This window comes from Choloepus didactylus, chromosome 10 (genome assembly GCF_015220235.1).
Source record: "Choloepus didactylus isolate mChoDid1 chromosome 10, mChoDid1.pri, whole genome shotgun sequence".
NCBI classification, from domain to species: Eukaryota; Metazoa; Chordata; class Mammalia; order Pilosa; family Megalonychidae; genus Choloepus; species Choloepus didactylus.
In genome coordinates, this window is record NC_051316.1 from 69,576,811 (window position 1) to 69,597,154 (window position 20,344).

At 36.4% G+C, this 20,344-nt stretch overlaps 1 protein-coding gene across 1 annotated transcript in view; it reads left to right on the top strand.

The window, feature by feature from the left end:
• The window catches only part of FOCAD (focadhesin), a 341,517-nt gene that overhangs the window by 57,415 nt on the left and 263,758 nt on the right, over nt 1-20,344 (top strand). Inside the window, exons 8-10 of the mRNA XM_037798691.1 lie at nt 3,822-4,028; nt 15,433-15,520; nt 18,302-18,504. Coding sequence (XP_037654619.1) covers nt 3,822-4,028; nt 15,433-15,520; nt 18,302-18,504 — 498 coding nt within the window. The remainder of the gene's footprint in view (nt 1-3,821; nt 4,029-15,432; nt 15,521-18,301; nt 18,505-20,344) is intronic.

Genomic DNA, 20,344 nt, shown 5'->3' on the forward strand with positions numbered 1-20,344 from the left:
GCCTTTTATTCTCCTTTATTAATATAAGCATAAGCATCAGTGAGTGTTGATAAGGTGATTTAAGAATCTTTGTGATTTGGCAAACTCAGACACAATCCTGTCTCTAGAAATGCTTGCAATATTTTGGAAAAGATAAAAGAAACAAGTCTAGATTTCACATAAATAATAATTTCACTAAATTCACAGAAATATATATTGACATAGTCCATTTGGGATTAATAGGAATGAAAACTTTCCTGCATTAATTAAGAAACACTTTTCGGAGAAAAGAATTTTGAGTTCTCTCTCCCTCCCTTTGCTCGAGTTACAAGGTAGAAATGGACTCTTTTGTGCAAATTAGAAAAAAGGTGTGTCTCTGGGTTGATAGAGCCCTGGGGGTGCAGGGTTTGGTCAGCTGAGCACTGGCTAGATTCCAGCTCCCACATAACCCCTTATAACATAAGTGGTTGCCAAGATGGATCCTGCTCTTGAGAAACTCCCAGTCTAGTAAGAGAGCTAAGAGGATTATATAAATTCTTATAATTCAAAGTAGGTAGATGAAAAGTGTAGATAAAATGCTGAGGGAGTTCAGGGGAGAGATAAATTTGAGCAAATGTCTCTATAACTGCAGATTAAAAAAATTCCCTTTGCCATGTGTTGTGATTTTAGTGTAGTGATTCATTTATCAGTCCAGCCCATCCCATAATTGAGGTCTGTTGTTTACCTAGAATCTGAGCACTATGCTGCTTAGCTGATAGACGGAATCTGTGAATATTTTTCAGTGATGACTTGATGTCATAGGTGCCCTGTTTTAAGTTCGTACTAGCAAGGAGTGACAGTAGTGAATCTTTTCTTTTGTGCCTCATAAATGGGCTTTCCTCTTATCAAGCCAGATCAAAGTTAATTAAAATGAATTCTCCTGTGGCTTTTCGAAGGCTTTTGTTATGTGTGGGCAATCAAGTAATGTATGGACAGAACATCTTGAACTAGAGTGCACTTTTTCACACCATGCCTGTATTAGCCTTTTCCATGCCCTTTGGTAAGCTTTTGTCTTTGCTTCATGTACCTATATTAACAAGCCTAAGTACTTCTACTTCTAGCTCTGTGAACTATTTCTGAATCTCCATTGCTTTTTACTGTAGTTAATATATGTCAAAAAAAGAGGAGGGGGGTATATCATTTAGAACTAGTGGAACTAGTGACATAAGTACATTTAATTACTTAACAAATCAGCTTAATAAACAAAGAATGTGAGAGCTGCAAGGGGTCTTATAGGTAGAATAATCCATTTTCCCACTTATTTTCAGTTATTTCTTATACTCTCTTATACTCTCTAAAAGATGACCATCCACGACTAATTGAATATTTTAGTGATAGAAAGCACACTATTTTGCAAGGCAGCCATTTCTATGAATTTTTTTTAGCAAGCATTTCCTCTTATTGACCTGCATTTTCTTAAGACTACCATTGGTCTCCATTCTTCTCAGAACAAATAAAAAAATAAATTTTTTAAAAAGCCCATCTGTATCTTATCTTTCTGTCTTCTTTTCCTTTCTTCCCTTCTTTGCTTCTTTCCACTTCTTCCATTCCTCCCTCCCTTCCTTCTCTTCTTCTCAATTTTTCTTTTTACTTCTCTATATGAAATACTTCTGAGACTTTTCATATCCTCTGCCAGAAATTCTCTGGTTTATTGGTGCTTAGAATGTGCTGCTATGAAATGTTCTGCTTAGAGCTAAGTGCATTACTGTAGATGTGGGCTGGTCCATAATTAGCACTGGGATAAAATCACATTAAAATAAAAAAATTTTTTTTTACAAATAGCCGCACCACCCTTTTGACCTATGCTGAGATGGTGGTCAGTGGAACTCTTATTATTTTTTCTTCTTCTCACACCAATCACTCTTCCATTTTATGTGTTAATGGAATTGACTGTTTTGCACTACCTTCCTTGAACTCTGTTGACTTTGGTCCCAGTAGTTCTTTCTTTTTAATTGTGACTCTTGTCATCCCATGTATTATCCATTATATATGATCTATTTCTATATAAAGATGGAACATTACTTTGAAATTATTCTTGTTAAGAATTTTGATAATGCTAAAGATTAGGGAGACTTTAATGCTGAATTGTTGAAGTTATCTTAAAAAAATTTTTTTATGGAAAATTTCAAATTTGCACTCATCACATAGCTTTAGCAATTATTCATATTTTGTCCAGGATGAATTTTGAGGTTAGAATTTTGAGTTTTGAAAGCACAACCAAATTTCATGAGAAAAGTAGATTATACATCACTTTTAGTATTTAACACAATGCTTTACACACATGGGAAAATGTTTTCTTCCTTTAAAAAAAAATCCCAGCTTCATTGATATATAATTTGCATACCATAAAAGTCCCATTTTAACTGTATCATTGAATGTTTTGTGGAACCGACCACAGTCTAGTTTTAGGACATTTCTATCATACCCCCCCAAAGTCTTTCCTTCTTTTTAAAGAACAGGCTTTGTGTTAACAATACATAACTAATAATAGACACTTTGTTAGTATTGTAAACCAAATTTTCATGGGAAATTAAGTACAGAGGGTTTTGATCAATGACCAATAGAAGGTATGCACTATGGTGTCTTCATATGAATATTCTTAAACTTGGATGCTGTTGAATGGCCTTGCCATTTCTTCTTTGGTAGATATTTTATGTCTATTATGAAACTCTCCCCTCTCTCACACCAATTTTTTTCCCCCCAAGGAAATTTAGTGTTGGGGACAAAACCCCACCCAACCCAACCAGCTGATATTCCAAACAAGAAAATATATTGGCAAATAAACAGGAGGCTTCACTGTGTTTTAAATCCCTCTCTTTCCTTGGTAGCCTTTTGACTTTCCCATTGTATGTTTGCAAAACAGCAAAATAGTTTAGTTACTGGGCTGTTCACCATTATTTTTATATCTTAATATTTTCTGCCATCTCTTCCCCCTTGATCTTCTATTATTTTGTTTTCCGCTGTTGTCTATTAGGAACTAATTTTTCTCTCTGTGTAAAACATAGTCATTTTGGGTTATTATGTTGGTAACCACTGGTGAAAGGTACAGCTGGTCAACTGTAGGCTTTCCTCTTGATGAATTTAACAGACACAAGGCTCCTGATTGAAGCAGATGGTTCATTGTTTGTAATCTCTGGGAAATGCCAATGTGGCTGTGAGCAGAAACATATCCTTAATACCAACTCCAGAATTTTGATCAGACCAGCTGGGTTTGAATTGAATTGGGATTTTCAAGAGCACCCAAATCCTTCCTATCTAATATATTAGCCTGTTGAGAAGATACCCTACCACTTGAATATGATCTTTCATTATATCTGCCAAATATGAAAATGATGCTCTCAGTTAAGGCTGTCTGAGCAAATATCTTGCCGATGAAGGGCTTAGGAGCGTGTTAGAATAAATGCAGACTCATTACCACCAAGTATCTATGTTAGTATTATAGAAAGGAGAGTTCATTTGGAGAACTCAAAACCAGCTTTCAGTAATTTCCTTCAACATGCTGGCACTGTCACATAATTTGTCTTAAAACATCTGCACTCAGAGGAGCTAGAAAAATAAATGAAAATAATTTGTGCCAGCCAGTAGTAACAAAACAGCAGCAAATTGTATTCTGGTTAATGACAAACAGAGAAGGCAGATTTATATAGTTTAACCAGCATTGAGTTATGTGATTTTCTTCATCTCTTTTAAGTCATTGTAGGTTTAGAGAAAAATATCTTATTATCAAAAGCCTCTTGTATAGCTTAAAATTATTCTTTGGTATATTGTTTTCATATCATATAATGAATTTTTTTTTAAAACAGATGAAAGATTTAATACAGACAACAGAAGTGATGTTCTTTATTGAGGATGTTTACTTAAGCCTTTTGCGTCATCCCATTTTCTGGAAAATTCAGCTTACCCAGTTGACCCTTCAGCTGCTATGTGTCTGTGAAGTGAGCTTAAAGATAACTGGGGAATGCTCATCTTTAATTCACCGTTTAGAGCGTAGTGTTGAACTTCTGAAAGAGGTAAGGTTTATGTGGATATTATGAAATTTTGATGTGTCAGTTATTACTTAAGTGAGCTTTTCAGTAGCTGGGTGGGAAGTGCTTATTTAGTTTATTGCATTTCAGAGGTGGTTTGATCTGTTACTAATACCATATACTATAAAATAAATCATTATATATTCTTTGGACCATTGATTAAGGGTCTATCACTGTGATATTTTTTGCATTCCTTCATGTAGAATGAAAGTATTGAACATTTAATAAATACGAATACCAGGCTCTGTAGAATACATAGATGAAAAGGTAAATCTATGACCTAAAGGGATTTATAGATATGCCAATAGGTTATTATGGAACAGTAAGATAAATATTTTTATGAGAGTATATTTACAGTGCAGTGGGAACACTAATTTAGTGAAGTAGAGCATGATTGAGATTTGAAGGCTGAGTATACTACCTGGGTATGTAGTAAAGAATTTAACCTTGCCCAAAGAGATGTCTGGCCTTTGCCACTGGAAGGCAATCCCTGGGCCCTTGGAATGTCCTGCCTGATAAGAGTATCTTTGTTTACCTAGAGGCTTTGGCCACCTTATAGTCTAATGATAACAATTTATGATGAGGACTTTGAGCTTATGCTATCTGCTCTATCTTTGGAAGGGCTGGACATTGAAGCTCAGCCACATGATGTCAGTTCTAACTCCAGAGAGGATGGAGACTAAATATCAGCTCTGTCTCTGGAGGAGCTGGGACTGAGGTCAGCTGTGTGGACAGTCAACCATAGAGCCCTTCTAAAAACTCTGGATAGGGAAAACTAAGATGGCCGCTAGGTGAGACAGGGCAAAAAAACACCTCCATTAAAAACACTAGATAAAAATCAGAAAATGACCCAGAATACCGGTTACAGCGATGCGTGAGCTAGACGAGGTCTCCTAGTATCACAGGGGCTGTATACTTGGTGAAACCGGGAGTCTGCATTCTGAAACGAGTGAGTAAGCTGGCTGGACGACCCGCAGACACATGGCGTTGTGGGGAATCCAGGGCTTGGCTTTTGGAGACTGAATGGCTCTTTTAAAAAAAAAAGAAAAAAGGGAGAAACCCAGGAGAGGCTGCAGTTGCGATAGTGGGAACCACGCAGTAAAACACAGCAAGAGGGGGCCAGGCTGGCCTCTCGGTGTCCTTCCTGGAAGATAGCCGGCTGCAGATACCCTCAGGGCCGGGGGAACGGAGAGGAGAGCCAGAAGCAGAAAGAAACCCTGTGGCTTGCAGCTGGCTCCTTGGAGGGCTGGATAAACTCCTGCCCGGGGCTGTGCCCACAACCCAGAGCCCCGCCAGTTGTCCTGGAGCTGAGAAGGAGGAACTGTGTAAGGAGGGGGGGGTTGAGACGCCCCATTCGGCCATCTTTGCATCAGGCTGAGAGCGCCCCTCCATGGCCCGGCGGCCCTGGGCTTCCCTTGAGGGACGGCATGCACTGGTGACGTAGCACAGCATTCCCTCGGCAGCGGTCCTGGAGGATCGCAGCTGGGAGGGGGGACCCACTCGGAGAACCCAGGGGCACTACGCCAAGTCCAGTGGTTTGTGGGACAGCTAGAGAGAGGTTCTGGGGCTGAAATGAAATGAAGGCTTAGACTCTTGTGGCAGCCTTGAATCTCCGGGAACCTGGGGGATTTGAATATTAAAGCTACCTTTCCTCCCTGGCCCCCGTACACACACCACACATTCAGGGCGGACAGCTCCAGCAACACACCCAAACTGAGTTCTCCAACTAAACCCCACAAGAATCATTTCCCCACACACCACGGGAACAAGGTTGAGAACTGACTTGAGGGGTATAGGTGACTCACAGACGCCATCTGCTGGTTAGTTAGAGAAAGTGTACGCCACCAAACTGTGTTTCTGAAAAATTAGATTGGTATCTTTTTTTACAACTCGAAAGAACCCTGTCAAACAAAGCAAATACCAAGAGGCCAGAAACAACAGAAAATCTTAATGCATATGATAAAACCAGACGATATGGAGAATCCAACTCCAGACAAACAAATCAAGATATCAGAAGAGACACAGTATCTGGCACAATTAATCAAAGAACTACAATTGAGGAACGAAAAAATGGCAAAGTATTTAAAGGACATCAAGAAGACCATGGCCCAGGATATAAGCGACATAAAGAAGACCCTAGAAGAGCATAAAGAAGACATTGCAAGAGTAAATAAAAAAATAGAAGATCTTATGGAAATAAAAGAAACTGTTGGCCAAATTAAAAAGACTGTGGATATTCACAATACAAGATTAGAGGAAGTTGAACAATATCTCAGTGTCCTAGAAGTCCACAGAACAGAAAATGAAAGCACAAAAGAAAGAATGGAGAAAAAAATCGAAAAAATCGAAATGGATCTCAGGGATACGATAGATAAAATAAAACATCCAAACTTAAGACTCATTGGTGTCCCAGAAGGGGAAGAGAAGGGTAAGGGTCTAGAAAGAGTATTCAAAGAAATTGTTGGGGAAAACTTCCCCAACCTTCTGCACAATAGAAATGCACAAAGCATAAATGCCCAGCAAACTCCAAATAGAATAAATCCAAATAAACCCACTCCGAGACATATTCTGATCAGACTGTCAAATACTGAAGAGAAGGAGCAAGTTCTGAAAGCAGCAAGAGAAAAGCAATTCACCACATACAAAGGAAACAACATAAGACTAAGTAGTGACTACTCAGCGGCCACCATGGAGGCGAGAAGGCAGTGGCATGACATATTTAAAATTCTGAGAGAGAAAAATTTCCAACCAAGAATACTTTATCCAGCAAAACTGTCCTTCAAATTTGAGGAAGAGCTTAAATTTTTCACAGACAAACAAATGCTGAGAGACTTTGCCAATAAAAAACCTGCCCTACTTCAGATTCTAAAGGGAGCCCTACCAAGAGAGAAACAAAGAAAGGAGAAAGAGATATAGAGAATTTTAACAGACCTTACATCCCAAATCACTGACACTCATTTTTCTCTAGTGATCATGGATCTGTCTTCAGAAGGGACCATAAGCTGGGACATAAAACAAGCCTCAATAAATTAAAAAAAAATTGAATATACTCAAAGCACATTCTCTGACCACAATGGAATACAAATAGAAGTCAATAATTTTTGAACTGTAATTCCACTAGGTACTTCCTACGTGATATAAAATACACAAACTCTAATGACAAATCAGTGGTTTTGAACTCAATGTAAAATATGTAATTTTAGACAACTATATAAAGGTGGGGGAATGGAGGAGTATAGGGACATAGTTTATGTGTCCTATTGAAGTGAAGGTGGTGTCAAAGAAAAACAAGATTGTTATGGATTTAAGAGATTAATTTTAAGCCCCACAGTAAACACAAAGAGATTATCAGAGAATATAACCATAGAGATGAAAAATAGAGTATGGGTTAAGAGAAATGGGGGAAGGGGCAATGGGGAGTCAAGAAATGAGTGTAGGGTTGCTGTTTGAAGTGAAGGGAAATTTCTAGTAATGGATGGTGGGAAGGAGCATGACAACATTCTAAATGTGATTAATCCCACTAATGGAAGGCTAGGGAGAGGGTGGAATGGGAAGATTTAGGCTGTATACATGTTTCCACAATTGAAAAAAAAAAAAGACAGTCTAAATAGATGACAATTGAATGCCAAGGATGAACCTGGATGGGATTGGAGGATGCAGGACAGGAGGCTCAAAGGGACACAGTTGAGACATAAGGAAAAGGAAATATAGAATGTAAGCTTTGTATCATTGTTGAATCTCTTGTACTTCTTAGCTGTCCTTAATAGGATTGCATAAAAGAATGTTCTTGTTCATGGGAAGTATATATGTGAATTATAGTGTATGTTCAAGGATGTGTGCAGCTAACTCTCATATGTTCAGAAGACAGAGCAATAGATGATGGATGATAGGGAGGGAGGGAGGGAAAGAAATAGCGATGTGACAGCATGTTAAAGTTGGTGGATTGGGCTATCGGGGGAGGGGGGTCAGGGTATGATGGAATTCTGTATATGGGGTTAGTATTGTTTTTGCAACTGTTCCTATAACTATGAATTTATTTCAAAAGAAAAAAAGGAATAGGGACTTGACTACTGAGATGCCCCAAGGTTATTTGTACATTTCCAATGTCTGGCAAACTGCCTGTGACATAGTAGGTGTTCAATAAAAATTTTGTCATACAAGGAAAAAAAAAACAAAAAACTCTGGATAGCAAGGCTTGGGTGAGCTTCCTAGTTGGCAATACACTGTGTATTGTCACACATGTATATCAGGAAAGTAACACTATCCAAATTCCATGGGGGAAGGACAACTGGAAGCTCCCCATTTGAAACTTTCCTGGATTCTATCCAATGTGCTTCTTCCCTTGGCTGATTTTTTTTTTTTTTTTTAATCATCATTTTATTGAGATATATTCACATACCACGCAGTCATACAAAACAAATTGTACTTTCGATTGTTTACAGTACCATTACATAGTTGTACATTCATCACCTAAATCAGTCCCTGACACCTTCATTAGCACACACACAAAAATAACAAGAATAATAATTAGAGTGAAAAAGAGCAATTGAAGTAAAAAAGAACACTGGGTACCTTTGTTTGTTTCCTTCCCCTACTTTTCTACACATCCATCCATAAACTAGACAAAGTGGAGTTTGGTCCTTATGGCTTTCCCAATCCCACTGTCACCCCTCATAAGCTACATTTTTATACAACTGTCTTCGAGATTCATGGGTTCTGAGTTGTAGTTTGATAGTTTCAGGTATCCACCACCAGCTACCCCAATTCTTTAGAACCTAAAAAGGGTTGTCTAAAGTGTGCGTAAGAGTGCCCACCAGAGTGATCTCTCGGCTCGTTTTGGAATCTCTCTGCCACTGAAGCTTATTTCATTTCCTTTCACATCCCCCTTTTGGTCAAGAAGATGTTCTCCGTCCCACGATGCCAGGTCTACATTCCTCCCCGGGAGTCATATTCCACGTTGCCAGGGACCCTTGGCTGATTTTAATTGCTGTCCTTTAGTGTAATAAACCATAACTGTGAGTAAAACAGCTTTCAGTGAGTTCCATGAGTCCTTCTAGCTAATTATCAACTCTAGTGGTGATTTTGGGGACCCCAGAACTTGCAATTGTCAGAAGTGAGGACAGTTTTGTAGACTGTACTCCCTCTAATTTTTCCCCAGCCTACAAGCTAGAGGTTGGGAAAGGAGTTACAGCTGGGGGAACAGCATGTGCCCAATCACAGAGAGCAGGCATGGCCTATTCAGAGAATAAGGTGTTTATTATTGTTTAAGGATTAAGGTGTGGAAGATAAGGCAAGGCATATCATGAAGAGTCTCTCATGCTGCACAAATGAGTTCATATTTTATCTTTTATGGAATGGCAAGCTATTAAAGATTGTTCAGTGAAGAGGATCCTCATGTTTTTGTGTATGGAAGATCATTCTGGTGGGAATGTGGAGGAGGGTTTGGAGCAGGGCAATACTCAAAGGGGAGGAAGTGAGGAGGGACTAATTAGGGAAATGGGAGTGGACAAAGGAAGATATAGGAGATGAAATCAGTGCAGCTTTGTGGGCTCCTTGGTAGAATATCAGCTTTCTATTTTGGGCAATTGAATGGCACCAGTCACTTTGAGACGTGGTAGTTGATTTTGGAAGGAAGATGATGAATTTGGTTTTAGGTACACTTGGTTTGTAGTACATATGGAAGTATAGGTAGTAGGATATATGGTTTTGAAATTCAGGATAGAAGCCTAGCCTAAAGTATAGATTTGTAGACATCTGCTTTGGGCTGGGAGTTTTAGCCATGGATTAGATGACAGGGCTGAGAAGGAACTCCAGGAACTGTTGACATTTGGAGTGTACTGAGAAGGAGGAGCCTGAGAAAGTAATAGCTAGAAGGATCATCTGAGAAGCAGAAGAGAGAAATGACATGAAAATCAAGGAATGAAAATATCTGAAGGGGGAATGGTCAACTTGGACAGATAATGTGAGGTAAAGATTAGAAAATACTCTTAGGATACTGCAAATAGTTTATTTTTCACATTGGAAGAAGTAGTTTCAGGGAAGTATGATGGTGGGAACCAAATTGGAATAAGAGGAATAAGTGGCAGGTGAGGAAAGGGGTCAATGAATATAGATTTTGGTAGAAGTTAGGAGCTGAGAAAGGTGCAAGTAATTAATTTGTCAGTTTGTCATTTGTTAATTTTATGATTAGAATGGCTTCACATATACTAGAGTTCTCTAAATAATATTATATGCTACATAACTGTATATAATACTCCATATTAGAGTATGTTATAAGTAATGTTACATATGTATAATATATGTAATGATATCTATCACAATTATAGTAATGTATGCATTAATAGCTATAATCATTTATAACATCTATATAATACATAACTATATAATATATAGCACATTATCATAGATATAATACATATAATTATATATTATGTTATAGAAAAATATATATCATACATATAAAATATTATTAATACTATATAGGTAAATATAGATTTACTGGGATTCAAATGACAACTTAAATGTAATGCATTTAGGAAGTAAATTTCATATTATTCCTGCGTACTTGTATTAGATTCATGTGAGTAGTAAACCTAGTTATCAGTCAGAATTTCTTAACGTTTAATCTCTTTTGCTATCATTCTGTGACTGTTTTATTGTAAGTCCATTCATTCCCCTGTCCTCTCATTCCGCACCCCCTACCTCCATCCCCTTAGCATATATTTATTGAGCAGCTGCTGTATGGCACAGTCCTATAGGGATTGGGTGAAAACAGACAAGGTTCATAAAGCTTCAACTCCAGTCAAATGGTTCTAACTAGTGTGCGTAAAACTTACCAGGCAGAGTTCATAAAAAATGCAGCTACCTGGGGCCAACCTTTAAAGAGATTGAATTAGCTGTCTCACGGGAACCCTAGCATCTCATTCTAAAGTAGCATCCTTTACATGATTTTTAAAATTTGTTTTCACATTAGACAAACACCCTTATACCTGTTACTCAGTTCAAGAAATAGAACTTTTACAGCCACTCTAGAAGTTCTCCACATGCCCAATTCTAATCATAACCTCTACTATCTGCTCTAAAAGTAATTATCCTAACTTTTATAGTAATAATTTCCGTATATTTCTTTTTAGTTTTACCACCTACGCAATAAACACCATAGCAAAGTTTGGCCTTTAAAGTTTTATTTATTTATCTGCCTTTTAAGTATGTTTTAAACCACCTCTTTCTTCCTTTTAGATTTTGTATTTAATCCTACCTGGATTATTTGAACTGTAGAGTTTTCTACATACTGGATTATTTTTCATTGCATCCTCATGGGATACATTAACTTGTTTCCCTGTTATAGGTAGTTAGCTCTAGAGGCTTGCTTAGATTCAGGATTTTTTTTTTTCCATTTTTTTTTCCCCAAGACTGTAGGGAGTGATATGTTCTTTTATGAGGAGGCACAAGATAATGAGTTTGTCTTTCTTTTTATGATGTTAATAGCTGGTGATGCTCAACAGTGCTTAGTTCTATTAATTCATTATGATTTGCAGAAATGATGTTCTAATTCTATCATTTCTTACTTGAGCTAATAAGCTAGGAGATTTATAAGCTAATAAACTTGAGTACTTCTATAAAAAGAAACTCCTTCTTGCCTGTTTGGTTATCCAGTGGTAGAGTTTATATAGGGAAAGCTACAATAAATCCCTGACTCTTTCCATTTTGTTGTTTTTTTTAAACTAATTTTTCGACGTATAGATTTAAAAATATTTGTTGTGTTTCACTCAATTGCAGATATTGTTATTGAAACTCAAATTGTCACATCTTTGACCAGCGGAAATCTCTTCAAGTTGGCTCAAGTCCAATTTTTAAAATATTTTTGATTTTAATGTAGAATTAGAGAATACTAATTTCATTTAGAATAATGAAATGGTATCTTTGAGAAAGGGTCATATTTATATTGTTTTTTCCTTCTGCCCAATATCTTAACAGTCTTAGAAAGAAGTAAAAATAAGTAGAACTGTTAAAATACTTGTGCTGTTAAATAAATTTCCCACTGTTCTCCCAGCCCTATACCAGTGTCCCTGAGGTGTAAAAAAAAAAAGGAGCTTATAAAAATTAATTTGTAAGCATATATCCTTTAGGCCTATGCAACTGTAAGTTGAAACAGTGAAGTAGGATAAAGCAGTCTTATTACCTATTTTGAGACTGTACCTGCTTCCCTACATCACTGGGTTTATCAGATGGATATTGAGTTCAAATATTATATTAACTTCTTTTTTCCCCTTCATTCTCTTTCTACTCATTTTGGAGACAAATCTGCACACTGAAAATGGGTGTATTTCTTAGGCTACATTAGTTTCAGTGGATTTGTTCTTAGTTGAGCTATTTTTAGCTCCATCTAAATGATCATAACTTAAGGTCCTTTCCATTCAAGTTAAACAAATGGTCTCTGGAAGGCAAAATTAAGCAAAAATGGTACTGACTGGGAAGAAACTGGGTGGCTTTTAAAATGAAAGAAGAGCTAAACACCTTGACTTTGGAAAGGTCAGGAATCCATGTTCTCTAACACACTGCCATCAGATGACTCAACACCAACTGCGTTTCTATACTGTGTGTCTTAGTTTAAGTTTTCAGACTCAGACTCCTAGGAAGATGGTAGCAAAGCCATGAACTGGAGGATTGTGTGAGTTGGGCGCTATCTCTGTTGTGTCTCCTGTAGGTGCATCCCTTAGGTGTAGATTTTCTTACACTGTTTTCACCTTTTTTTTTTTTTTTTTTAACTTTCCCCATGACTAGACTGTAAAATCCTGGAGATGAGGGACAACCTTGTTTCAGGTGATATTGCTAGGTCCTGGCATAATACTTGGTGCATAGGAGGTGCTCAGTGATGTCTTTCACTTGAATCAAGGACAAAAAGTGTGGCCTCAAAGTGTTTTCTGTTATTAAGATTCCTTTTACATCTGTGAGTGAGCATAAAGGCATTTACTCCTCTTTTGCACTTTATTTTCTTTCTCCAGATAAGCTCTGAATTAGCCTGGATTCCCCCTAAAGTCAAGTCTGGATTTCCCTGAAGGCAGAAGCAGAGTCTGCTATTCATAAATGTTGAGAAAATAGACAGGTGGATGGATGGATAGATAGAATGATATTGCAAATGTGGCAGAATGTTAAAAAAATGTAGATCTGGGCATCTGGGTGGGGGGTATGTTGGAGTTATCTGTATGGGCTATGCATTATTTTTGCAATTGCCCTGTAAGTTTAAAAGCATTTCAAAATAAAAAGTTAAAAATTAAAGAAAAAAAGGAACAAAAAATCAAAATAGAATCTGGGTCCCCACAAAGGGCTTATATGAGAGGAGTTCATTTGGGAATGTGATCCTAGGGTGCAGATGTAAGGGACTAAAATAGGGAAGGAGGGGGAGGCAATACAAGCATTATCAAACTGGCCACTGCTACAAGCAAACAGTTGCTTGATCCTACAGAATCTCATACCTTATGGAATATGTCTCAGAACCCTCTAGAAGGGTCTAGAATAAAGAGTGAAACATTTATCCAAGGGCTCCTATTATCCATTTGGCCTATGGACTTTAACTCCTCTGTATGTCTTAATCTCTTAGTCTGGCGCAGGAAGCCAGAGGTGCATGGTGAGGCCTGAGGGGAGGATCATCTCATTGCACTTGTGCTTTATCAGTTACCACAGCAGTAGCTGTGATATTTGAAGTTGCACACAAGAGATGTGCAACAGGCTTTTATTTAAAGTTCTCATTAAATCCTTTAGTGTCCATTAAAAATCAATCAGTCAAACAAACAAAAAAACTTGTAGACTCTCAGAATCGGAAGCATTAAAAAAAAAAAAAAAACTAATCCTCTACTAATTATTGATCCTTATTTTTGGTGTCTTGACTCTCCAGCTCTTTTCCTTTCACCCTCTTTTCTGAAAATGCCAGTCTTTTCACTCTTTCTGGAGAATTCCATTTTCATTTCTGCCTTCATGTTTAAGTTCCCCACTTAAAATACTTCTTATTCCGTTTCAGATCCCAATTTATGGCCCTTCCAGTGATAGCTTATGTGTATAGTAATGCCTTTGTCTCTGAACTTCATGGTTGCTAGTAAATTTGATATTTAAATGATTTTGCTGGTTTCTTCTTTGTTTTTTTGTACATGCAGGTATTAGAATGAAGTTGAAAAAAGGAATGGCAAAGAACGGTGTGATGGTATATAGAGTAAGCATATTGGTCCCCAAACACATTTTCTATCCTCAAATAGGTAATAGAGTTGCTTCATGGGTCTCAACTGTATTTTCAAAACAGTGAATTTATGCAGTACCAAAAGACTCAAATTGAAATATATTCTAGCGAGAAAATTTACAAATACATTTTCTTCTTTTGCTGTTTTTTTAAAAGTCCATAAACAAGTCCTTTAGAAGATTTTGCACTTTGATTAATTTCACTTTTCATATGGTAAAACTGTGATAGATACACACTGAGCAAATGTGGTAAAGAACAGGGTATTAAGTTGGGCCAGGATTGATGGCTTCTCCAAGATTATAACTTCTTAGTGTGTCAGAGCAAGTTGTTTTCTCTGAAGTGTTTCTTTAGTACATGGCTTTACCTCACGGATTTCCTTCCCCCAGTATCTTCGTGGTTCATAGTTACTTCTGCTTTGGAGGTGCTTCTATGAAATTTCAAAATGAAGTAATTTCAACAAAGTATGATAGACCTTTCTCCTTTAGTTCTATAATACATTAAGGTTTCTTCATTTAGAAACATCAAATAACAATAATGGCACTTGTACTTTATTAGAACTTAATGTATATATGTACAGATCCTTTTTTCTTTTTCATGTTATTTATATACTTGGTGAAATTAATGATTTTAAGTTTCTATGGTTATTGCTTTGCTACATTTTAATATGCTTAATAAATTTCTGCAATTTAGAAATAATCTCTGCCTCCCTGGGCACCGTTTCTTTTATTATAATATGATTTATTAAAATTTGCTTAATGTAAGCCATTATCCAAGTTAGATGAATCATGTCTATATTAGATATCTTGACAATTGAACTACTTTTCAGAAATGAAGTGTTCTTAAAATACATACTTCAGGAAATGATCAGTGGCTTGCAAAGATTGGCTGTTTAGAAAATTTGTATTAAGGAGTTTTCCCTCTGGATTAATTTGCTTTGTAGCTTTTTGGCCAGATAATATGTTAACATTTTGAATTTATATGTGACTGCAGTGGTATTCACCAGTTCTTCCTTTAGCACAGCAGGTTTCCTGTAAATAATTTTGTATAATAGGTTTGCAATCTTTCATGTTAAATATACTCTCCTTAGGTATATATTATAAAGCCATGATTCTGGGAAGTTTTTCAGTAACTGTTTTTTCCCCCTTTCTTTTCTTTTAGAACTTTCCTGTTGAACTAGTCATAATTGGAATAGCTTTACTTCTTCTACAGACTCCAGCAAGTCAGCAGAAGCCAATCTTAAGTTTAGGTAAATAAAAATACATTCACTAGAGTAAAACATCAATATACTATGAGTGTTAGCAGAAGTCATTTGAAATATATGTGATGTTATGCCATAAAGCCCTGGATAATTTGACATTCCATTCTGGAATTCTCCTAATTAATTATCATCAACTAGAATTTTTTTGTTGTTATTCACCTAGTTGTTACCTGTGCAAGTTTCTATTTACCGTAATTTACAAAGTATTCCTACTGCCCCTTAGGAGGAATTATAATCTAAATCATACAGCAGTGACATTGTAAATGTATTGAAAGACATTTCAGCCTATTCACAATTGTATAGCCAACTGAGAAACAATAGTATAAAACCTTTGAACAAATAAGTGTTTAGTGTTTATATTTGTTTTTCAAAACTCACTATACTTTTACTGTTAAAAAACTGGGTGCCACTTTGAACAAGATTTAATTTATCATTATTGTATTAACCCACCTAAATTGAATGCAAGATAATTTTTTTTCATTGTCCAGTTTTGATTTAAAGAAAAGTGAGGAGGTACATAAAGAGAAACAAAAGCATTCTCATAAAAATAATGTGATAATCAAGTTGTAAGGCTGGCAGATTGGCAAATAAGACACACCTTTAAATTGTGACCTTTACATTAATGTTGCTTCGTTTTATTTGGTCCAATATAATCTGTGTAGTAATGGAGGATCTATCTAAATTATGTTGCATGGTGCCACGATACACTGATACATTACCACCCTTATTAAGAGAAGTGCTTGAGGTGAATACCAATTGTTTAGCTCATTCTTCTGGGCATTTTAACTCATCAAGATTTTGAGATTAAATTCCTATTATATTTACAATCTGCCTTGGAAATAGCTTTAGCATGTGGAGGGGATCTTTGGCTTAGGCTTGGATTTTAACCCTGCTTTTGCCTATTGGCCCTGTTTTCATTTGTGCCCCTCCTCCCCAGTCCCTTTCTGAACTACTTAGGCTTTTTTCCCCCCATTTCTGTGCAGGTAGGATATTTCCACGGGTATAATTTACCAGTACTGCTACTTCTGACAGTCTTAGTTTTATGGCTTTAGTTTTGTTATTTTTTTAAAAACAGCCTTATTGTGGTGTAATTTAAAAACTACAATATTCACCATTTTTAGTGTAAATTTCAGTGTTTTTTTAGTTTTGGTAAATTTACAGAGTTGTGTAACCATCACCAGAGTCCAGTTTTAGGACATTTCCATCACTCCCCCACCCTCACCCCCCAAAAAAAGTCCCTTTACCCATTTCCACTTCTAGCCTCAGACAAACAATAATCTGCTTTCTGTCTCTATAGATCTGCTTTTTCTGGACATTTCATATAAATGGATGTTATTTTGTTTCTTAGACAAAAAAATAATTTCAAAGCCTCAGAAAAATAATATTTTTAATTCTGAAGCTATACTCATTTAATGTGGCTAATGTATAATAGAAGGATGACCCAGGATCAATGTCTCAGATACTTTTATTATTTCTCTTTTTTTGGTAAATCAGTGTTTTTGATTTGATGTTGTCTTAGAGCATATAAACTGTGTTGAAAACTTTTGAGTCAGTGTGTCATTTTGACAAGTAAGAAAGAACTGTTGTTTAGCACATTGAGAAAGGACGTTCAAAGAAATTGGATAATCAAGAGACTATTGATAATTTCAGATAAAAAGGCACAGCATTAATACAGTGTTATGCTTCTTAATCATTAACACTACCCTTGATTATAAATAGCCTGTTGGATGTATAATATAGGCTATAGAAATATGTATGCTATATGCTTCTCTTGCTTTATTAAAGATAATGGATTTTGATATTTCAGAGACAATTATGAACTGAGACCAATATTAAAACAAAAAGTGTAAATTAGTAGTGTTAGAATAACAGGTGTTTGTACTTCATACCATATTGAGGTTTGACTGCCAAATGAAATAAAGTTCTGGCAGTTTTACATGAATTAAGGCTTGTAGAATTTTTGGTGATAGTAGGGAAATCAAGTTGATTATCTTGATAATTTAGCTCTGAAGCCTATGAATGACATCTTTTAGTAGGTAAGAGTTCAGTTAGTAAATATACCATGAAAAAGTATATTTATGCCATTGTCTCATTCTTTTAATAGTCTAGGGGAGACTAAATTATCGTACATTTATGTGTATGTATCTGATGGGTAAGTTGCATTTCCAACTTAAAAAAGTAAAAGAATCATTTTTTAAAAATGGGTTTGGTTGTTATGCTAGGTATGGAATTTGAGACTTTCTTGATTTGCTTCTTAACAATTACAGCAGAAGGACAGCCCTACTTCTCCTTGCTGTTTGCTTAAGGATGTAATAAAATTCTCAGCTGCATTTGTAAGGGAAGACTGTACATTGGTCTTGTTTTCCAATGATCAAGCACTGGTCTCCTGGCTGCTTTGTTGTGTCTTGGCTCCTTTTGTTGAGGGCAGTAGTAAGATCTGACAAGATATAAAGGATGAAAGTTGAGTTGTAGTAAAAAACAATTTGACCTAAAAGTGAGTTAAGTTGATTTATATGTTTTGACATATACGTATTTTTCTCTTAAGATTATCATCAGTGTTTGCTATATATATTAACACTTTGTTTTTGAGTTAATTTTTATGTTCTTTTACATCTAAAAGGGTAAGATTTATCATTTTGGTTACATGTCTGATCCAATTGTAAAGGTGCAAAAAAAATCTTTGTCCTATCATTCTTAAATATAATAGCATTTTGTTTGACCGTGGTATTGATTTTTAAACACTTGAATCCTCGTTGTTTTGATGAATAGCTTTGAAGCTCTTCTCTTTTGCTGAGGGTCAGAAAATTCCAAAGTCGTCCCTGCTGCTAGTGATGCCAATTCTGCAGATATTATCTTCTACTGCCTTGGAAGACTGTATGTCTGTGGATGAAGAAGGTCCCTCTAGGCAGCAGTTGGCTTTAAATCTTTTGGAAATAGTACAGCAAGAGTGCTACAGAGATGACAACAAAGAGGTAATGAGTTCATCCTTGTTTCTCTTAAACTATTAATGTGGGATTTATGTCTCTGCAGATAATCCCACCCCGTTTGGGTTTAGACTCTATTATTGATTTTTTTACCATTGTGTCATGCATTGGTTTACAAGATGTTAGTACATTCTTCTGGACTGGGGAGGGGAAGGTAGTCCTGTTTTGAAATAAGTTTTGGAAATATTGCACTATCTTTTTCCCTTCTTGGGATTCCAGTGTACATTAGTAGTTAAATGTCCTCTGAATCCTACAAAAAAAAAAAAAAAAGAAAAAAAAAGAAAAGTAATACTATATTACCTGTTTAACCTATTGCTTCTCCAATATTTGAGCATGGAATCCTTTTTTCTCATCATACTATTTAATAAGTGCAGCACACTGATCTGGGACAGTCCAGGCTGGGAAATGCTCCTTGAATGTCTGGGATTTCTGGGATCTGAAGGAACTTCAACTTTGAGAAAGGCACAGTGGTTCTTGAGGTCTCCTGTATATGCCCCTACTCTGCTGCCTTCATTTGGAAGACAGCAGGCATGTCATGCTCCATTCCTCTTCCTGTCTTCCAGGAATGCTCTATTCTGCTTTTTCAGTCTCATCCTTCATGTTGCAATAATGTAAACGCATTGCTAAAGTCCGCTTACTGGTTTGGTTCTAGGCCTTTATTTGCCAGACTTTTTCTCTTTTGGTATTTTAGTTTTGCTCTTGGTAAAATGTAATCTTATTAGTTCTTAACTCTTACTCTCATGGGGATTGACTAAGGATTAACTAAAATAAAGCTGGTGAAGCATCCTAAGTCTCCATGGAGAGAGACACTACACAAACACAAGCTAGAGCTACCGTTGTTGTTACATCTGCAAAAGCAGATATACTTCTAAGCAACTGTTCTTAATGTTGGAGCAGCAGAAATCCAGCCATTATTATTGCTTGTTTGAGCATGCAGCAGAAACTAGCCTATAATTGTCAGCAAATTGATTGTATACTATGGCTTCTTATATCCTAATTATTTGACTAAAACTTTAAAACGTGCAACAGGTAATTGATTTACCTCAAGAGAGGGAAGTTCTCACGTTAGTTTTACCTTCCCTCTTGATTTGCCCATGTATCAATGATGGGATCCTGGATGTGGTTGGTGGTGGTGGAGGGTGACAGGGCAGGATGTACTACATCTGAGAGTTCTGTTCCTTTAAATCCCAAGTGATATTTAGTGAGGGTCACTATAACCCTGATATGTAAGTACTCAGCTTACTATTTGCTCAGGTGTTTGGGAATCTTATTTATCCACACTAATAGCTGAACTTTCTATTTAACAGCAGGTGAAGTGGGAGAAGGAATACTATTAGGGCTATAAACATCCTCGTGATATTCTGCTGATTTCTTGAGGCTTTATTTGAGAAGACATATGATCACCCTTTTTAAAGAGTTAAGCCATATTTTACTGTTGGCTTTTTTTTCTTTTCTTTTTTTTTGCACCTGTTTGGGGTGTGTATTCCAAATACACTTATGGATTTAACATGCCCCAAACTCTCCATACCTCTTCCTAAATCTTTGCTTTTGCACGTAATGCTCTTTCATCTCTTCTGCCTGACATAGTCATTCTTCAAGACCCAGTGAAATGTTCTCAGCCTTTCCAACTCAGAAATTATTGCTCTTTCCTTTGCTTCTAGCACTTTTTGCATTATTCAACTTAGTTGTGCCTTAATCTAAGGTTTTACATGTTTATGCCTCCAAATTATGCTATAAGCTCATTGAGAGAAAGAATCTTGGCTGTATTCATGTTTTGGCTTTATTTCCTAAGCACTTTTTAAATTCCCACAATTGTTGAATTTTTTGT